The sequence below is a fragment of the Oryctolagus cuniculus genome, chromosome 21, assembly GCF_964237555.1.
Source record: "Oryctolagus cuniculus chromosome 21, mOryCun1.1, whole genome shotgun sequence".
NCBI classification, from domain to species: Eukaryota; Metazoa; Chordata; class Mammalia; order Lagomorpha; family Leporidae; genus Oryctolagus; species Oryctolagus cuniculus.
The window spans coordinates 1085876-1097989 of record NC_091452.1 but is presented as its reverse complement, the minus strand read 5'-3'; the positions used below and the strand labels follow the sequence as shown (position 1 = coordinate 1097989).

Genomic DNA, 12114 nt, shown 5'->3' with positions numbered 1-12114 from the left:
GGCACCCTGGGAGGCCACCACACAGCCCAGCCACGCCTGGCGCTTCAGGACGGCCCCAGGGGACACGCTGCCCGAGACGGGGACGTGGCACCAGGTGTGGCCTGGGACAGTCAGACCTGTCCACATGCCCCAGAGGCTGCTGGGAGGTCAGACAGCCGTGCCAGCGTGTGAGAAGCGGCAGAGCCGGCGAGGCGGTGAGAGGCGACTCAGCTGGGAGGAACCAGGGGCCCGGCCCCGCCAGGAGCAGGTGGGGAGTGAAGCCGCAAGGGCCCAGGGCGAGCAGGTGTGGCTCCAGCCTGAGTCCCTCCCCGCCCGGCCTTGGCCTCGGAGCGGCTGCACACGCAGGCCCCAGGGGAGAAGCAGAGGCAGCCCCCTCCCGAGCACGCGACCCCAGACCCCACCTGCCCGCCCAGTGATGCCTGCAGTTACAGGGCCAGTGCACAGAGCTGGGCGTGACCTGGTGCACGAGGAAACGGGACACGGGGAACGGGAGCCAAGAGACCACAGAACGCTGACGCAGCAGCGACCCCGATGCTTGGACGGTGGGTCCTCCCCCGTGCCAGCCCCCGCCCTGACCCCTGCCGCTGTCCCCAAGGGCAGGGTCAGGTCCCGTCTGGCCAGTGTGACGCACCTGGCCTGAGCTTGGGTGAGAACAAAGTGGACATCGAAAGGAGAGGCACTAGCCTTTGCGATGGTGTCCACTTCACCCACGCTCTCCACACTCAGAGGCTAAGTCCGTCACAGGCAGGTCCCCGAGGACCCCCTGGGGCCTGACTACAACGCTGTCAACACAGAGAAGACGGACAGCGAGGGCCAAACTGAGAATCACAGATACCCTAGGGACGGCATCCTGTCACGTGTGCCGGGTACCCTAGGGACGGCATCCTGTCACGTGTGCCAGGATACCCTAGGGACGGCATCCTGTCACGTGTGCCCAGATACCATAGGGACAGCATCCTGTCACGTGTGCCCAGATACCATAGGGACAGCATCCTGTCACGTGTGGTGGGTACCCTAGGGACAGCATCCTGTCCCATGTACCAGGATACCCTAGGGACGGCATCCTGTCATGTGGGCTGGGTACCCTAGGGACGGCATCCTGTCACGTGTGCCGGGTACCCTAGGGATGGGCATCCTGTCACGTGTGGTGGGTACCCTAGGGACGGCATCCTGTCACGTGTGCCGGGTACCCTAGGGACGGCATCCTGTCACGTGTGCCGGGTACCCTAGGGACGGCATCCTGTCACGTGTGCTGGGTACCCTAGGGACAGCATCAAGTCACGTGTGCTGGGTACCCTAGGGACGGCATCCTGTCACGTGTGCCGGGTACCCTAGGGACGGCATCCTGTCACGTGTGCTGGGTACCCTAGGGACGGCATCCTGTCACGTGTGCCGGGGTACCCTAGGGACGGCATCCTGTCACGTGTGCCGGGTACCCTAGGGACGGCATCCTGTCACGTGTACCGGATACCCTAGGGACGGCATCCTGTCACGTGTGCCGGGTACCCTAGGGACGGCATCCTGTCACGTGTGCCGGGTACCCTAGGGACGGCATCCTGTCACGTGTGCTCTTTCTCCCTCTCAGGCCAGCGCAGCACTCGGTAAGCCGCCCTCCACAGCACTGCATCCAGCAAACGCAAGGACCTGTGGGGCCTTGGCCAGGCTTGTAAGCTTGGCTGGACACACCCGGAAACTGTCCCGCCCCTTTCACTCTGCAGGGCCCGGCGGCCATGGCCTGCTGCACACAGCAGTGAGCACAGGAGGGCTCGGAGCCATCAGGCCCTGTCCTTCCCACAGCCGCCCAGGCTCTTTCCTCGCGGCTCAGTTCTTGCTCATCCCGGCCCCGACTGCCCCAGAAACGCCTGCCTCGGGGCCCCGCCCAGCTGCGGGGGCCACAGACGGGGGAACTCAGGAACCACTCCAGGCCCAGGAGTGGGGCAAGGCCCCGCCCTCAGGAGTCCTCCTGGTCAGCTACAGAGGGTCCCCAGGAGGGACGACAGAGGCACAGCTTCTGTTTTGCTTTCAGATTCATTTATTTAGGGGCCAGCGCTAGGGAGCAATGGGTTAAGCCGTGGCCGGCAGCACCAGCATCCCATGTGGGTGCCAGTTTGAGTATCGGCTGCTCCACTTCCTGTCCAGCTTCCTGCGAGTGCACCTGGGAAAGCAGCAGAAGATGGCCCAAGCATGTGGGTCCCTGCACCCATGTGTGAGACCCGGAGGGAACTCCTGGCTCCTGGCCGGCGCCTGGCCCAGCCTTGGCCATTGCAGCCTTTTGGGGAGTGAACCAGTGGATAGAAGAACTCTCTCTGCCTATGGCTCTCCCTCTCTCTTTGTAACCGTGCTTTTCAAATAAATAAAATAAGCTTTAAAATGATTTATTTATTTAAAAGGCAGTTAGAGGGGCCGGCACTGTGGCACAATGGGTTAACGCCCTGGCCTGAAGTGCCGGCATCCCTCATGGCGCCAGTTCGAGACCTGGCTGCTCCACTTCCTGTCCAGCTCTCTGCTGTGGCCTGGGAAAGCAGTAGAAGATGGCCCAAGTCCTTGGGTCCCTGCACCCATGTGGGAGACCAGGAAGAAGCTCCTGGCTCCTGGCTCCTGGCTTCAGGTCGGCACAGCTCTGGCCGTTGCGCCATCTTCTGGGGAGTGAACCATCAGATGGAAGACCTCTCTCTCTCTCTCTCTCTCTGGCTCTCTTCTCTCTGTGTAACTCTGACTTTCAAATAAATAAATAAATCTTTAAAAAAAATAAAAGGCAGTTAGAGAGAGACAGAGACAGAGACAGGAGAGAGAATTTCCACCCACTGGTTCACTCCCCAGATGTCCACAACAGTCAGGGCTGAGCCAGGCTGAAGCCAGGAGCCAGGAGCCAGGAGCTTCATCTGGGTCTCCCATGTGGGTGCGGGGGCCCCAGCACTTGGGCCATCTTCTGGCAGTGAAGCAGCCGGCAACTTAACCATCCACTACGCCACAATGCCGGCCCCGTTTCCCCGGTCCAGCTCCTGTCCCCCACTCCCCTGCCCATCCCAGACAAAGTGTGACAGCACTGACCCAGCCAACCGAGCGGCCGTGCTTGGACGCTGCAGCCACACCCAGATCCATGTCCCACCTTCACCTGCCCTGCCCTCAGAGAAACACAGCATGTCACGTGCCTCAGTTTCCCCACTGTGTGCCTGAGGGTGGCAGCACCTCCCTTGTGGCCGTGGCGGTCACTGAGAGGCCACACGCCATGTCCATGCAAGAACGATCCGTTCCCACCACTCAGCTGGGTCCAGGCTGCACTCCCTAGATGAGGGTCAGAGCCGGTGACCCTCTGGCCTGCCTTCCCCAGCTAACGGCCCTGAGGACACGCCTTCCTGTGAGCTCCCGGGGGAGAAGAGCAGGAGCAGGGTGCGGGCCCCCGAGGCGTGTGGGCACCTGGCTGTCCGCATGGCTGCGCTAGGCCAGCAGTGGGGCTGATCTGTGCGCCCACGTGGCTGGGCTGCGGTGTGCCCAGGGCACTGGGACCGTGGTTCCTGGGTGTGTCTGGGCTGCCTGTGGTGAGATCAGTGTCTGGATCCGTGGGCCCCTCCGTGGTGGGCAGGTGCCCTTCGTGCAGGGCAGGAGCCGAGGGCATTTCCCAACCTCTCCTGCCCTCAGGCCGGGCGTCCGGGTCCTCGGGGCCGCTGCCCGGGCTGCGAGTCACCCCCGGCTCTCCTGGCTCCCCAGCTTGCAGCCAGCGGGCCCCGGGACGGTGCGGCCAGCACAGCAGTGGGGGCCAAGCCCACCGCCGGCCTCACACCCTAGGGATCTGTGCCTCTGGGGGACCCTGGCGCGCATTCCAGTTTGTCACTTGCTTTCCAGGGGACACGGGAGGCACCTGTGCCGGCACCATGTGCCGGCCATCAGTCACCTCAGGAGGAACCAGGGTTGCCACCAACGCCCACGGGCGTCCAAACACGCGCTGTCCTGATTCCCTCCTGTGGGGCCCTGAGACTGCTTGGACGCACGGGACCTGATGGTTCCTCCAGACTGACTCCTCTTGTGAGCTAAATGAATTCGTTTCTTAAGTAAGCCATGTATCGCTATGAAAATGGAAACCTGAATCGTTTGTCCAGAAGTCAGTAAACAGAGGATGAAAACAACATGTAGCCACTAAAGCCAACCCCTGGCGTGGGGAGGGGCCCCTTCCCCTCAAAGGGAGGCAGTGGCCGGGGGAGGGGCCGGAGCCCAGAGGCTGAGTGTGGGCCGGCCGTGCCGCTGGAGAGGAGGGAAGGGTGAGGCACCCAGGCGGTGACGTGGCTCCAGCACTGTGGGGGCTCCCTGGACGCCCCCTCAGCCCAAGCTGGGGGCAGACCAAGAGGAGGAGTCAGGCTTCTCCCATGCTAACTCCTGGGACCCACGAGACTCCTCGGGTCAGTGCCCCCTCCGCCCGCAGGTCCGGGACGCCCGGGACCGCCCACTGGGACGGCTCCCAGGCAGGGGACACAGAGCTTGACGATAGCGGGGTCTCACCCCCGCCACCTTTCTGGTGTCAGAACCACGAGGAGGGCACTGCTGGCACCTGGCAGGTGCTGGAGGCTGGAGCCTGCCCAGTGCCCTCCTCACCACAGGGCCTGCCCAGCACCCAGAGTGGGCACTGCCCGGTTCTCAGGCTGCCTGGAGTCTTGGTTTTCCCTTGTGCCAATCACAGCACCGCCCTCTGCCACAAGCTCATCCGGGTCCCGGCAGATGCAAGTGAGACCTTGGATGTGGCTTTAAAACCAACCATCACCGCCGTCACCAACCACCATCACTGCCTTCACCAACCACCATCACTGCTGTCACCAACCAACTAAACCATCACTGCTGCCATCACCGACCAGCTAAACCAACCACCATCGCCGCCATCACCAACCACCATCACCACCATCACTGACCACCATCACCGCCGTTACCAACCACCATCACCGCTGTCACCAACCAGCATCACTGCCTTCACCAAACACCATCACTGCTGTCACCAACCAACTAAACCAACCACCATCGCCGCTGTCACCAACCAGCTAAACCAACCACCATCACTGCCGTCACCAACCACCATTACCGCCATCACCAAACACCATCACTGCTGCCATCACCAACCAGCTAAACCAACCACCATCACCATCGTCATCAACCAGCTAAACCAACCACCATCACTGCCGTCACCAACCACCATTACCGCCATCACCAAACACCATCACTGCTGCCATCACCAACCAGCTAAACCAACCATCGCTGCTGTCCCCGACAAGATGCAGCGTCCCAGGACACAGAACCCCGTGTGCCGCCTCCTTCCACAGGGCCTCCTGGGGCGGGCGCAGGGCCCGGCGGGTGAGCCGCTCACCAGGACGCCACTGGCCGCACCGGAGCCCAGGCACACCTCTGGCTCCCGGCTCCTCTCCTGAATACAGGCCCTGAAGGCAGGGGCAACGGCGCAGGTCACTGGGTCCCTGCCTGCCACCCACATGGGGGACACAAACGGGGTTCTTGGCTCCCCGCTTCAGGCTGCAGGGCACTTGAGGAGTGTGTAAACTCTGTCTGCCTGGCTCTGTCTCCCCAGTAGTAACTGTTTTTTTAATTGTTTGTTTTAATTTCCTAGCAACTAACCCTGAGCACTGTCAGGCCCTGCCCCCCTACCAGTTGCCTGCCCCGCCCTCCTCACACCCTGCGGCTCTGGGTGCTCTGTGCACCTGCTGGCCCCGCCCCCGTGCCCCCCCTTGTCTCCACTGGTGCCTCAGGTCAGACCTTGGCAGAGCAGCTCCCGCGGTTTCATCAGAGTCCCCAGGAATGCTCCCAGGAGGGCTAACCACACCCCCTGGACTCCCGGATGTGGGGCAGCAAGGACTAGACTCGGATCTGCTGGCCTGCAAGGACTGAAGTGGGAGAGCAGTCCTGGACTGCTTCCTGGAGGAGGAGGCAAGCGAGGGCTGGGGAATGCCTCCGGGTGCCTGCCTGCCTTGTGCACTCCAGTCGGCCGTGGGGTCTGCAGCTCTTACGTGGCTTCGAGCCCACCTAGGAAGTCCCTCCTGCCAGCGACACAGCAGGGTGTTCAGACCCGTGTGGACAGCAGGCGGTGGCCAGGTGAGCACCGGGGTGACCACTCACTGCCCCTCCCACGGAGCCCCCGGCGTCCCCTCCCACATCCCCCCACAAAGGCACCTGCGCCTCCGCACCAGCACCAGAGGCCCAGCAAGCCCGCCTGAGCCTCGGAGGCCCTGCGCGGCGTCCCTGGGGGACCCAGAATCGAGGGGCCGTGTTCTGTCGTTTCCGGGGGGAAACTCCTTCCAGGGACAGACAGCCCGCGGTTCTGACAGGAGCTCCCCCTAACCGCACTCCACCTAGGGCTTGGGGCTGCGGATTCGCAGACACACTGAAGCCCCTCTGAGGACCGGGGTCCTGCGCACCCTCCTCAGAGCCCCCCTCCTCACGCCCCTCCTGAGGGCCCCTCCAACCTCACACCCCCTCCTCAGAGCCCCCCAACCTCACACCCCCTCCACAGAGCCCCCCCAACCTCACGCCCCTCCTCAGAGCCCCCCTTCTCACCCCCCTCCTCAGAGCCCCCCCAACCTCACACCCCCTCCTCAGAGCCCCCCTCCTCACCCCCCTCCTCAGGGCCCCCCAACCTCACACCCCCCTCCCCAGGGCCCCTCCAACCTCACACCCCCCTCCCCAGGGCCCCCTCCTCACGCCCCTCCCCAGGGCCCCCTCCTCACGCCCCTCCTCAGAGCCCCCCTCCTCACGCCCCTCCCCAGGGCCCCCCTCCTCACACCCCCTCCTCAGGGCCCCCCTCCTCACCCCCCTCCCCAGGGCCCCCCTCCTCACACCCCCTCCTCAGGGCCCCCCAACCTCACACCCCCCTCCCCAGGGCCCCCTCCTCACGCCCCTCCCCAGGGCCCCCTCCTCACGCCCCTCCTCAGAGCCCCCCTCCTCACGCCCCTCCCCAGGGCCCCCCTCCTCACACCCCCTCCACAGAGCCCCCCTCCTCACCCCCCTCCCCAGGGCCCCCCTCCTCACACCCCCTCCTCAGGGCCCCCCAACCTCACACCCCCTCCACAGAGCCCCCCCAACCTCACGCCCCTCCTCAGAGCCCCCCTCCTCACCCCCCTCCTCAGAGCCCCCCTCCTCACCGCCCCCCTCCTCACACCCCCTCCTCAGAGCCCCCCTCCTCACCGCCCCCCTCCTCACACCCCCTCCTCAGAGCCCCCCTCCTCACACCCCCTCCTCAGAGCCCCCCTCCTCACGCCCCTCCTCAGAGCCCCCCAACCTCACACCCCCTCCTCAGAGCCCCCCCAACCTCACACCCCCTCCTCAGAGCCCCCCTCCTCACCCCCCTCCTCAGAGCCCCCCAACCTCACACCCCCCTCCTCAGAGCCCCCCTCCTCACACCCCCTCCTCAGAGCCCCCCAACCTCACACCCCCTCCTCAGAGCCCCCCTCCTCACACCCCCTCCTCAGAGCCCCCCTCCTCATGCCCCTCCTCAGAGCCCCCCAACCTCACACCCCCCTCCTCAGAGCCCCCCAACCTCACACCCCCTCCTCAGAGCCCCCCTCCTCATGCCCCTCCCCAGGGCCCCTCCAACCTCACGCCCCCTCCTCAGGGCCCCTCCAACCTCACACCCCCTCCTCAGGGCCCCCCTCCTCACCCCCCTCCCCAGGGCCCCCCTCCTCACGCCCCTCCCCAGGGCCCCCCTCCTCACGCCCCTCCTCAGGGCCCCCATCCTCGTGCCCTCCCCCACTCATCCCCGCAGCACTGATGGACGCCCACCCTGTGCCAGGTGGACACGACGCGCTCACACTGTGCACCCTGACAAGTGGATGTTAGCAGAGGGAAGGGCTTGGGCCGCCAGCCTCCCCTCCTGGCCAGTGGGGCAGCTGGCGGCTCCCCCAGGTCAGCCTCGCTGAAGGTAGCATCTTACCTAGATCGGTGCCCTGGCGCCTCCCTCCCCTCCCAGAGCTGGCTGGGATCCCGGCGGGTCCAGCTGGCCAGAGAACCTGCTGCCGGCCCTGCTCCCCGGACGCCTTCTGTGTTGTGTCCGCACCCCCGCCGCGCTCCCTTTCAGCAGAGAAAGCAGAGGTCTGGGGGCCGTGACTCTGCTCCCCATCCCTTGTTTTCCCACATTCTGTCCATGGTCTGTCTCTCTCTCTCTCTCTCTCTCTCTCTCAACAGGCAGAGTCAGTAAGAGAGAGAGAGAGAGAGGGAAAGGTCTTCCTTCCATTGGTTCACCTCCCAAATGGCTGCTACAACAGGCGCTGCGCCGATCCGAAGCCAGGAGCCAGGTGCTTCTCCTGGTCTCCCATGCGGGTGCAGGGCCCAAGTACTTGGGCCAAACCTCACTGCCCTTCCGGGCCATAGCAGAGAGCTGGACTGGAAGAGGAGCAACCGGGACAGAACCGGCGCCCCAAGCGGGACTAGAACCCGGTGTGCCGGCGCCACAGGCGGAGGATTAGCCTAGTGAGCCGCAGCGCCAGCCAGCAGTGGTCTCTTAAAATACATTCATTTAAGAAAAAACGAGAAGTTGGCACATGTAGGGCAGGGCCTGTGCACACGGCATGCCACGGGCCTTGGGCGCCATCAGCATGGACAAAAGCTGCCCTCGGGGTCACAGGGCAGGGGTCGCACAGACAGGAGAGCCAGGGTAAGGGGGGTGGATTTCTGACCCCAAGGGTGCTGAGTCAGCTCCACAGAGGTGGGCATGGGGCCGGCACACCCCCAGCCCCATCTCTGGTCGGCACCTGTGTCCACCACAGGACCTTCTGCTGTTTTAACTGACGCTTTGAACCAAGGCAGAAACGCAGCCACCTGACGCAGTGCCCTTCCTGGGCCGCCCCCAACTTCCTGACGCCCTGGGCCCGTCGTCACCGCTTGTTCCGGCTTCTCCCTGCACGCCACCAGCCTGCGCCTTTGGCTGTGTGGACATGGCCTGGAGTGGGCCCACTGCAGAGAATGGCCACACTGCACTCTGGACTTGCAAACCACAGCCCAGGGACGGGCTCCAGAGCTCCACCCCCAGCACAGCCTCCTGCCTGTCCCGGGCACACAGCAACCACCAGGGGCTCACAGGGCTGGGCTCCGTGCGGGGCGGCTGCCAGGGGCGTGCCTCTGCCTTCTGGCTTCCCTGAGCGTGGAGGTTCTCAGCCCAGAGCGCAGACTTCCTGCACCAGCTGCAAGCACAAGCCCAGAGCCGTGTTTTGCGTGCGACCTGAGATGTTCCGGAGATGCTGTCTGAACATTTCCTTCTGGCCTTGAGCGCCGCATCCAGAAGCAGACTCCCACGTCCCTGTAAGAGGTGGCTGCGCCGCGTTTCCTTAGGGAACGCTCTCAGCCGGGTTCTCTGGATCCGACTCTGCATGGCCCACTTTGCCAAGGTCAACAAGATGTCCCCAGTGAATAAAGGTGGGGGGGGGGACAAAAGAGGGCACAGCCTCTCTGCCCCCAGGACCCTCCTTCCTGCCTGCCAGCCTCTTCCAAGCCAGGGGAGACCCCCAGGAAGCAGTCAGGGCAGGAAGTGCGGGCCATAAACCAGGGCTGTCGGTCAGTTAGCTCTGGGTAGAAACCTGCAGGAATCTCTCTCACAATTCTGGGCCTAAAATGGAAAAAGCCATGACAAAAAGAGCAGGCTTCCTCCCCCAGGAAGCTCTCTCGGATTTCCTCACACCTTTAACACGGAGAATGGACTCCAAACTGGGAGAGTCTAGGACTGTTTCCAAAGGGCCTCAAGCCCCTGCCATGCTGCCCCCTCTACAGGGACCCCCTGGGATGGGCGTCAGATGTTGGCGACTCCTGTCAGTTCCTGGAACACGTGGTGAATGATTGTTGGGTTCAGACCTTGCACCAGGCTCATGGCCCTCAGAGAAAAAGTAACACAGCCTCATCCAAAGAGGGCGAGAGAGAGAGAGGGAGGGAGAAAGAGAGAGGGCAAGAGAGAGAGAGGAAGAGAGAGAGAGAGAGGGGGAGAGAGAGGAAGAGAGAGAGAGAGGGAGAGAGAGAGAGAGACAAAGAACGACAGAGTCAAGAACAGAGACAGAGGGACACGGAGAGACAGACAGGAAGGAGAGGTGGGGCAGGGAGGGAAACGGGAGGAGGAAAAGGAAGGGATTTGGGGAGGAGACAAGGAAGGCAAGGAGGAGGCAGGGAGAGAAGGCGGCGGCTGGGGGAGGGACCACGCCCCCACTCCAGGGTCCCCGTGAGGGTCGGCAAGGTTGGTAGATGCCCCTGGCTTCTTCAGCCTCCCAGACTGCCGGCTGCTTCTCACCTTGGGGGCCGAGGAGGGGGTGGCGCGGCCCGAGCTGGCCGGCTTGGCGTTACACAACCCAGCGCTGCCCGTGTTTTACGTAACCCTCCGGCTCTCCCCAGAAAACAGACCACAGCACCCGCAAGTGCACTTCCAGGAGCTGTGCTGCTGGCCGGCACCGCCCAGGCTGAGACGGACCACGCACGTGAACAGAACTTCTCTCCCAGCCTAGGCTGGGTGGGAAAGCTCAGAGCGCGGGGGCGGCTCCGGGAGCCCCTGGGCTCTGCAGCCAGGAGAAGCTGCTGGGGTGCAGAGGACATGATGTCCGCTCCCTGCGGGGGAGGCAGGCCGCGTTCAGACAGAGGCTCAGGGGATCCCTCACCTGCGCCTCCGGTCCCGGCCAGGAAGCCAGGCGCACCGCAGGCCGGGCCGGGCAGCAGACAGAGCACCCCCCCCCCCCCCGACACCTCCTCCTCGAGCCTGTTTCCGACTCTTGCTGGAGCAGGCTCGCTGAGCTGCCGGCACAGCAGCAGAGCCACGAGCCGACCGATCGTGCAGGCGCACGACTTCTCCCTCCCCGCCTCCACACTGAGCAGCCCAGCTGGAAAAGTGCCGCTCTCACCAGCTGCCCATGGGCTCCGGCCTGCGGGACCAAGGCTGCCCTGCCGAGACCCCCAGGGGGCAGGCTCGGGGTCTGCAGGGCTCCAGCAGGTGACTCCCAGGACCTGCGTCCACGCGGGCGCCCACTTCCTGCCAAGCCCTGCTGGAACCTGGAGCCCCCCACCCACGCATCCTCCACGCATCTCCCCAACAGAACCTCCCAGCACCAGAGCCCTGCGCACCCTGGGAGGCTGTGTAGGCCAGGGGTCAGGGGTCACAGCACCCGTGAAACGCAACAACAGTAGCTCAGCATTGGGCCCAACTAAGCACCCCCACCCCCCCCCCCGGCTCCCAGTGCACCTTGGCCCCCTTCCAAGCAGACCCTGGGGACCTCCTCAGAAGTTCTCCCAAGTTCTCCCGGGATTAAGTTGGAGTCTCTGTGGTCTGGGGAGGGGCCAGCGGCCCCTCTCCAGTGTACCTGGGGTGAGCAAAAGGAGGGAGCGGCCATCGGGTCCGCAAAAGGCCCAGTTCCCTTCCAACGCCCATTCCAGTTTCCCCAAGGGGTGCGGAGGCAGCCTCCGGCCCTGCACCTCTCGGCCCGCCCGCCCCGACGCACCACGGCCCTCACCGTTGAGCTGGTTGTAGACCACCTCCTCCAGGTGTCCCAGGCGCCGCAGGATGGCCTCGCGGTCAGTGCCCGCGCCCGCCCCAGCGATCCGGCTGCGCGCCCTGCGGTCGGTGCCGCGCACGAGCTGCGCCCGCCGCCCGCCACGGTCTTGCAGCCGGCAGTAGGCAGAGAAGAGCACGATGCCCACGAAGACCAGGATGTTCACGGCCAGCAAAGTTTGGATCCGCCTGGCCACCGCCATGGGCGCGAGGCATCCCCGGCGGCCCGGCCCGCCGCCTGGGGACCGCGCGCCGCCCGCGCGCGCAGGGCGCTGTCCCTTCAGCACCGCCGCGCGCGCCCCGCGTCCCCGTGCGCAGGGACTGCCCGGGGCTGCGGGTGCGGGGGCCGGCGGGCATCGCCGGCGGAGGGCGCGGCCGGGAGCGGGGAGCGGGGCGCCGCGGCTGCGCCCGCTCCTGCCCGCCCCGCGACCGCCGCGCCGGTGCGCAGTGACGCGGCCTCCATCCGGCCGCGCGCAGTCCCCGCGCCCGGTCCGCCCCGCCCCCGCCCGGCGCGCCCCGCCCGCCCGGTGCTTCCCGCCCCCGCCCTTCTCACGGCAGGCGCCGCGCCGGGTCCTCCCGCCGGCCCCCGCCTGGTCCGCCCCGTCCCCGCCCAC

The 12114-nt window shown here is 65.4% G+C and overlaps 1 protein-coding gene across 2 annotated transcripts in view; it reads right to left on the bottom strand.

The window, feature by feature from the left end:
• The window catches only part of GALNT9 (polypeptide N-acetylgalactosaminyltransferase 9), a 51319-nt gene extending 39425 nt beyond the window's left edge, over positions 1–11894 (bottom strand). Inside the window, exon 1 of one of the 2 annotated variants that reach the window (XR_011385287.1) lies at positions 11463–11894. Coding sequence is in view for 1 of the 2 variants with exons in the window: in XM_070066266.1 (XP_069922367.1) it covers positions 11463–11703 (241 nt within the window). In the remaining variant the exon portion in view is untranslated. The remainder of the gene's footprint in view (positions 1–11462) is intronic. The other variant, XM_070066266.1, reaches the window with a different exon arrangement.
• Positions 11895–12114: the final 220 nt, after the last annotated feature.